Genomic DNA, 8842 nt, shown 5'->3' with positions numbered 1-8842 from the left:
AAGATGCTCTTCCCCTTCTCTGACAGATGGACCCTGTCAGCCCCCAGTAGACCAGGTTTCTCAAAGCGAGTCCCATCATCTAAGTAGCCGAACCCCTGGCTGTGGCACTAGTCCCGTAACCATTTGTTGACTTGCCAGATTTGACTGGCCCTTTCAAACTCCTTCCCTTTGACCGGCAAGATTGATGAAAAAACTACCTGCGCTCCTGAGTCCCTTACCGCCGCTCCCAGGGCTCTGTAGTCCTTCTTGATAGTCCTCAGACTGCTCCTGGCTGTGTCACTTGTGCCCCCGTGAAACAGCAGCAGCAGATAATAGTCAGTAGACTGTACGAGGCTTGGTAGCCTCTCGGTGACATCCCTGATGCGAGCCCCCGGTAAACAGCACACCTCTCTAGAGAGTGCGTCCGGTCGGCAAATGGGTGCCTCCGTACCTCTCAGAAGAGAGTCGCCTACTGCTATCACCCGTCGTCTTTTCTTAGTGGTGCTGGTTGTTATACGGGGGGCAGATCGGGCTGCATTACTCAGTTCCAGCGTCTTTCCTGATGTAATGGGTTCAAAATTTGTTCAATTAAGCTTTTGTTAAATGTTGACAGTTCAAGGCCCTTGATTCTTTTAACTAATCTCCTCTTAAGTGATCATAGTTCTTTATTTCATAACCCACTGAGATTACAGTAATGCACACTGTATTGTGCTTAAAGAGCTACAGAACTGTAGGAAAAATAAGGCCAGCTGCACGACCTTTTTACTCTTTCTCAGTAGATATGAAAAAGCAAACCAGGTGTGCTATTAAATCTCCAGATATATCCATCCTTGTCAGTTAGCCCCTTCTGCCTGAAATTTAGGGCAGCAATTCTGCATGCCTGCAGTACTTCAGTGTTACTGCTTTGAAAAGCTTGCTGTTGCGGGGTGATGGGAGTGAGGGGACAGCTGGACTACTAGGGCTTTTCTCCAGAATGGTGGCTTGCTTGAGGGGTTTGTGAGGACAGATGACTGAGGTCACGTCAGTCTTTGGATTCATCAAATTTTTACTTGGAAGTGGAGGAGGGAATAGGTAAATGAGGCTGAAAGTAAGGAAGGTGGAAGAAGGTGGGGAAAGCAGAGCAGATGCTACATATTAGTAGGCAAGATTTTGCTGAAGATGGTGACAGTGCTATAACATTTCAGGGTTTTGTATGTCATATGTAGATTTCTTTGCGAAAATCTACAGAAAGTTCTCAAAGGCTATGAATTTGCAGTCGTCTGGGATGTGCCATGTTTCATTGATTTAATCTTCTTATTTCTTTTACTCCTTTTTTCTTTCCTTATGCCCCTGTTCTGAAGACTCACCTTATCTCACTGTCTCCCTGCTACTCACCTCCTCTCTTACCCTCCCACTGCTTCAGTTGGTTGATCAGCTACTTGATAGAAGCATGCAATATTTCTGTTTCTACTGAAGAGCTACATAAGGACTGAGGAGCAAGACAGATAGATGAATCAGTGAATTTTGATGTTATAAAAGCTCATGATATGTAGACTTAATGAAGGGTGCAAGATTTAAGGTAGGAATAGGAACTATGCTGGTTTGCAGGCAACATTTTAAAGCTTGCAGCAATGAAACTTTATATCCAGTGTGCTTATCTAGTGCTTAAAAAACAATTTCATTTTCTGCGTATTAAAATATGTTTTTACTTGCTATGCTGTAGATACTTGCAAATTCTCTGTGAATGGAATAGGCATATATCTGATCAAAGTTCTTCCCTGATGCTGAAATAGCAAGAGACTCACTTTAGCTATTGAGAATTGTTCCCTTTACCTTAATGGTCACAAATTTCTCTAATCCTCATTTCCTGGTAACTATTAAAATACCATTCTTTTGGAACTTGAGTTGAGAAGTATGATAGGCACTAGATCCTTGGATCCCTCTAGAACACTCTTCATCTTTAAAATGGTGCATCGATTTAATAGCACAACTTGCAAGGTGGCCTATTAGTGAGCCATATGGTTTTGTTAACAAAAGATTTTGTTAATTTAAAAATTGACTACATTTTTCTGAAACTTCTGAAGGTATTTATCCTAGTATAAGTGCATATTTAAACTTTTAGCCCACTTAGAAGCTGTTAAGAAGGTTCTGTGACAATAGTTGGGAAAAGCATAGTGATGGCTTAGAGAGTAAGATTCATTACTATTTTCAAACCTAAATTTAAAAATGGAATATTAGATGTACTTAATTCCTTATCTTTACACTATGGCTTTTCAGTATAATTGAGATGTTTGGATAATCTTATTTTTATGGCCACTGAAAGACCAGTACTTCAGGCTGACAAAAATAACTATACACTTTCTTCTATTTGTCTTCTGGAGTAGTGTAAAATGCTTCAAGTGGTATTCAGCCAACGGAGGGTATGTAAGAAATGCCATTTGTCGTTAAATCTTTAAGTGATGTATGCTTTTTATATTGCAAGAAATTCTGAGTTAAAATTTCACTATGGTTGCACACTTTATTTTATATAAGCTAATTAGAAGCGACTGTGGTGAACTGACAAAGATGAATTGATTCCGGTATGCATGGGGCTCAAATAACAAACCCTACTTCTTTTAAAGAAAAAAAAAAAATTTAAATGTTTTAATAGATATAGGGAAAACATGCCTTAAAGATTGCAATCAGTTAATGTTTTGCAGTGCCTGTGTAACATTAAGGGGCAAATCCTTTTTATCTTTCTCAAGATTCTCATTGGTTTTCTCAAATAGTGACTTCAGTCATAGATTCTCTGAACTAGTCATAAAGTGACTTGCAGAATGTGGCATTGATCTCTTGATACATGGTATTTGTAAAATGTTGCCTAGAAATAAAAATAATACAAGAAAAACAGGTTGATTATTCCAGCCAAAATGGTCTGTAGTTACTTCCCAGTAGGATCGTTGCTGTGAACAAACAAAAGGACAATGGCAACTAGAAATCAAGGTGTTATCCAGGTGGGACCTCTATTTCTTGCTGGACTGCATGAGAAAGAACTTTATTAGGTCTTTCTAAGTCCTTTAATAAAAAGGCGTTGCGACCCAAATCCTGACTTTCTCCAAAGTATGAGCTAGAAAGAGTTTTACTGAGATGGTTGCCTGCCTACTTGCCTGCCTGAGGTGTCAAATTCAGTCATAATTCAGAGCAACTGGGAAAGATGAGAGATGAAGTCGAAAACTTTCTTTTTTTCACTGAAGTGCTGAGCTGTGATAGCAATTAACTCAGGTCTCATGTTATCTTCCTTTCTCCTCTTTGCTTTACTCCTCATTCCACTTTCTTTGCATCAATAACGATATTAACTAACCAAAGCTATATCTTGTGCAAAACTCTCTTGGGATCTGAAATAGCTCAACAAGTGCTACGGTTGGCGAGAGCATAAACGTGGGTGGCACAATTGTGTTACACCTGTGTTTCACTGGCACTTTGACACTGAAGTTACAAGTAAGAGTTTGCACCAAGGCACACAAGCTTTGCATTCTGCTTCCTTTTGGTCTCCTCGTTGTGGCCTCACGTTATCATCCAGAAAGCAGGATTGAATTTGAACAGCAGTAGCAGCAGCTCCAGTCCCATCACAGCTACTTTTTTTCCCCCCAAGATGGATCACTGTTAACATCTTCAGTATCTTCTAAAAGACTATCAAGCAGATGCTTTTTGCATACTATGGCTCTTGAAAACGTTATTGAACTGAAGCCTTATGTGAAGAGTTTGAATTAAAAGATTGAGGGCTTTTTTTCCTTTCTACATTGCACCCTTAACGGCATGTTTAAAAGAGTTTTGTTTGTCATAGGAGGTCAAGATCTGACTGGAAACCTGAAACTATATTTAGCTGTTTAATATTATGCTCGTATATACAAAGTCTTTACCACTCTAGACTTAAATATTTCATTAACACTCTAAGGATTAGGAACTGAAAAACTTAATAATTTTTCAGTATTGCTTAAGCTTTTAAAATGTTCATTTTGCAGTTTAGAATTTCATATAGTCACAGGGCTATTTTGGCCATCTCCAGCTCAAAATCTACTATACGCTGATTTTTTGTTTTCCTAAATGCATTTTTCCTGTTTAAGCTAAAAGTAATTTTATTGTTGTTTTATGAGCTTGTTTACTGTGTTTGATCTGCTTGTATATATTGAAACATGGTATTCCCTACTGTTACAGAATGAATCCAGAGAGCATATTGTTGCCTTCAACATGTTAAATTACAGAGCATGCAAAAATCTATGGAAATCTTGTGTAGAGCATCACACATTTTTTCAGGCAAAGAAGTCACTACCTCATGAAAAAAAGATATTGTCACATTATTGGACCCTGGGTTCTAGAAATCCAGCAAAGTAAGTATTGTGTGAAAGCATGTTTTGCTTTGTGATGGGAATGGGAGGGTTTGTGTCAGTGATAGCTCAAGTTGGAGTGGCAGAGTTCAGTTCTGCCCACAGCTGTGTCCCAGTCTGTATGTGAACCACTTGACAAGTTATATAGCTGTAGTTTCAGTTTCTGTAATGTGGTGTCATTACAATAGAACTTTTCTTATAATTTCCTAAAAAGGTATTTGAATGTAAGTATGTTTTACTGGTATTGTTTCAACTTGCTGTTTCAGTTTGAGGTATAAAAACACTAGAAAGTAAAAATGCCATGTAGCTAATGATCCAATAAGAGAATTTGCAGAACAGACTTGTTTTGAACTGTTTACCCCTCAGTGTCATACACACTCTGTTTAATATGTTAGGGCAATTTCTGGAGTGCATCATACAGACCACTTACTGCTGACGAGATGAAAAACTTTGTCCTATCCAAGTATTCAAGATACCACTTTTGTGACACTTCTAACCTTTTATTTGCTTCGTTGGGTTCTGCTAGTCATGGAGCTGGTGGTTTCACAGTGGTATCTAAGATCTAGTACCCCAAACATAATACTTCAGAGCCTGTCATTTTACTGTATGAAGTTGGGATTGTTCCTTCCCATATGCACCAACTTCATTCTTTGTCCTATCCAAGTATTCAAGATACCACTTTTGTGACACTTCTAACCTTTTATTTGCTTCGTTGGGTTCTGCTAGTCATGGAGCTGGTGGTTTCACAGTGGTATCTAAGATCTAGTACCCCAAACATAATACTTCAGAGCCTGTCATTTTACTGTATGAAGTTGGGATTGTTCCTTCCCACATGCACCAACTTCATTAAACTTCATCAAACTTCATCTGCCAGTTTATTGTCTGGTCACTTGACGTTGTAATGTCCTGCATTTCTTCACAATTGACCATTATTTTTTCCATCCTGTGCAATTAATATCTTCAGCAAACTTTGTTCACTCTTTTCTCTAGATCACTAGTGAATACGTTGAACAGAAGAGCCCCCAACAGATATCCCTCTAAGACTTCACTGCTGACCTTTTTTCACTATAAATCTAAAACATTTTTTCCTATTCTCTCTTTTATGTCACAAGTGAACAGGTAATTCCTCCAAGTGAGGACCCTATTCCCTAGCTCCTTAGTTTCTTTATGGGTTTAAGGGACCTTATCAAAAGTCTTTTTGAAATCTTGAGTAGATTAAATCAGCAGTTTAAAGTGGGGGGTTATACTCAAGTAGTTCTGCTGTTTCATCTTAGGGGCTTTTAGATTTTTTTTTTTGTAGTAAGTATCAGTCCCAGTGATTTCTTTCATTGTGTTGATTTGATCTGTTTCATTTATCAGCAATTCAGCTACAAATGTGTCATGTTGTGTGTCGTCATCATCTCATCCGTGTCCTGTCCCCACCCCACCCCTGAAAAAAATTGTCATGAAACATATCAAAAATCTTTCATATTAATAGTGAATGAAAAAGTCTTACGTCATTATCTTCTCGGAATGTGAGATTTTGGAGGGTTCTTTGTTCCTTTCATCATCTGTAGTCTCTGTAGACTACTTGTTCTGATGATTTTTAGAGACGTATTTTATTGTTTTCTTTTTGTTTGTGGGTGGTATTTGTTTGTGGGGTTTTTGCGGTGTGTTCCCTGAACAGTTTAACTTCACATTTAATTTGTCAGACTGATTCTCACTTTCCTATTTGGATGAGCTTTAATTTTTGAACAATGTCATCTTAGTTCAAATAGTTTCCCACACTTTGGTGGCTGGCTGGCTTTTCATACTGTCATGTCTCTTCAGACGTAGCAGAAATTCATACCGAGTGGACTAGTATTGCTTGTAAATGAAGCGGTTAACCCATGAGGGCTGTCCAACAGTGAGAAGGCTGATAAAATGTTATGTTTTCTGCTGCAGTGGAATTCCATATTTTTGCCTAGTACTAGATCGTAGCTGAAGCAAGTGAAAACAAGTAGTTGTAAGAAGAGTAATCTAATTTTCTAATGTTTTACAGATCTGTATTTTGAGAACTAGCTCTGCTATGGAGTGATATGAACTTGTCCTTCCTATAGTGAAGGTTTTGAGGAGGTGACTTTCTCAAAGCTTGTAGGATTGTCGCTTCCTGGAGTCCTTTATTTCTCTCAAATTTGCAAACAGATTCAAAATCCTGATGCTTGTATATACACATGCACACACAGGCATTGTACAGCCCTTGTAACGTTAAGAAAGAAAACAGTACGAGTTCTAAAGAGTACCAGTTTAGTATCATTCCAATTTTTACCAAACACTTGATATTTGACAAATTTTACTGTTAAATTTCTTAAGAGCCTGTAGTACATAAGAGAGTTCTCATTGTTGAAGTGAGTTACTAAGAAAGACTCCTTTTCAAGTAATTTTATGTTCTGAGGCATTATCTCTGGTGAATCGCTTATTTAGGCTCTTAAGGAATCTCTAGGGAGAACTGTTCATTGTGATAGCTTCCATCAGCTTAATGATATCCTCTGTACTAATGCAGTCTTTGGCCATATTTATGCCAGCAACAAGTGTGAAATTTAGGATCTACGTGAGGCAGAAATGACTCTGCAACCTTTACTATCAGAGACTGCTAAAGTACATAAGAAGCAACAGTAATTTTGGAAGACTTTCAGTAGTTCCTATCAACTTGGTCACTGTCACTCAGCAAATTATTTTCTCATAAGATTTAAGAAAAGGTGTGAACAAGTCACTTCCAAAGTCATCTGTCGTATATTGAAATTTTTTATTTTCCTACTTGTTTGTGATTGTGGAATGTTGTAAGAGACAACATGAGCTTCCGCGTTCCTTTTAAAGGATGGCTCTGAACTCATGTGGAGGCTACACAACCAAAAAAGGGATTCTGCATTCTCCCTTACAAAAGGGAGCAAAATTTTTCATTGAGTAAAACAAACAAAAACGAACAAAAAACCCCCACAAAACCAAACACACACACACAAAAACCCCACCAACCACACCATACAACCCTGGAAGTTTTAAGATTGACTTGTCTTCAATAATTCTTTCCATCCAATAATTCTTTCCATCCAACTTCTGTCAGCTTTAAAGGGGGTTACATTCAGGTTTTACCACCTTAAGTATCACAACTTTTCCTCTGGAATTTGTGGCTTTCTTGTACTATGTTCTTTTACACTCATGTGAGGCAGATATCCTAGCGTTTATTGCATCAGTTCAAATAGCTGAACCCTTGCAACCTTTTAGTACAATTTCTTATTTGCACATCTCTGTGCCCTTCTAGATTCTCTTAGTTTAAGGTACTAGTGGAATTCCATTTAAATTAGGCTGCTGAGTTGTATAAATCACCTGTAAGCCTTATTCTAAGGGCAGGCTGAATCACATCTCCCAGATTCTGAGAGGTAAGTTCATTCAACATTTCTGGACTGAATGCTGAATAACCTGCCCTAGGCGCATTCTCATTCTTTGCTGAAAAGCTAAAAATGTACCTGTTTTTTCACAAAGGATAACCTTGGTAATAGATGGGAGCAAGGAACTGTCACTTCAAGATACTACAGCCCATTCCAGAAAGGCATTAGCAGCCTCTCAGTATGTTTGCTGAGAAATACCCTCGTATTCAACATTTGAATAGCAGCTACTTGGAGTTCAGGAGATTGTTTATGTTATGTACCTTAACTGAAATATCTAGAGAATATATTGTTAAAGTGATTCTGTGGTCAGGGTTAGGGGTTTGGGGTTAGGATTAGGGGTTAGGGCTCTGGCTTCCATCACATGAGTTACGTTGCACCTCGGAAGTCACCTGCACTGGAAAATGCATGAACAGGCACTTGTAAAAAAGGAAAACTGATTAATGCAAAATATGTGGAATTCTTCGATGCATTTTTCATAATGCATCGTCTTTTTCCACTCTCCATCTCTGCTCCACCCATGTAAGACTTCTTTGAAAGAACTCTTTGTTTTTGTAGAAGACCAGAGTAGTTGGTGCCTTGTCATTGGTATTCAGAAGACTCACAGAAATAAAATGGATAATACAGGCAAAAGCTTCTCCTGAGTTCATGGACTGTGTGTTTACTAAGCTTAAAAACATACATGGGTAACTGATTTTGACATATAGATGCTTCATATTAAGTTTTCCCTCTTTGTTTTTTAAACTGGGAGAAGCTTCAAAAGTATACATTTAGAAGATGAAGGAATTAATTTACTTTAAAATCATGAAAAAGATATGTAAAATACTTCAGAATATAAAAAAGTTTAGGGTTGCTTTTTCTCTTCTACTTGTAGAAAAACAGTACAATGCAAAGCACACTTAAGGTTTGCTATTAGCATGAGTAATATCCACAGCTTAAACAACTTTTTTTATGCTATATAAAATTGAGACATTTCAGCTCTATAGTAAAGTCCTCACATACTCTGCTATCCCAGCCACCCATTATGTACAGCTCAGGACTTAGTGAGCCAAAGGTGGTTTCTCTGTAACTCATAAATTGCTGCTTTTCCATGAGAAATCCTAGGCCTGTGAACTTGAG

At 38.0% G+C, this 8842-nt stretch overlaps 1 protein-coding gene across 1 annotated transcript in view; it reads left to right on the top strand.

The window, feature by feature from the left end:
• PTPN3 (protein tyrosine phosphatase, non-receptor type 3) overlaps window positions 1–8842 on the top strand; it is a 102482-nt gene that overhangs the window by 45030 nt on the left and 48610 nt on the right. The window contains exon 11 of the mRNA XM_009280196.2: window positions 4153–4325. Within this exon, the coding sequence (XP_009278471.1) occupies window positions 4153–4325 (173 nt within the window). The remainder of the gene's footprint in view (window positions 1–4152; window positions 4326–8842) is intronic.

This window comes from Aptenodytes forsteri, unplaced genomic scaffold (genome assembly GCF_000699145.1).
Source record: "Aptenodytes forsteri isolate BGI_AS27 unplaced genomic scaffold, ASM69914v1 Scaffold114, whole genome shotgun sequence".
In the NCBI taxonomy this organism is placed as follows: domain Eukaryota; kingdom Metazoa; phylum Chordata; class Aves; order Sphenisciformes; family Spheniscidae; genus Aptenodytes; species Aptenodytes forsteri.
This window is presented reverse-complemented; position numbering and strand designations above follow the sequence as displayed.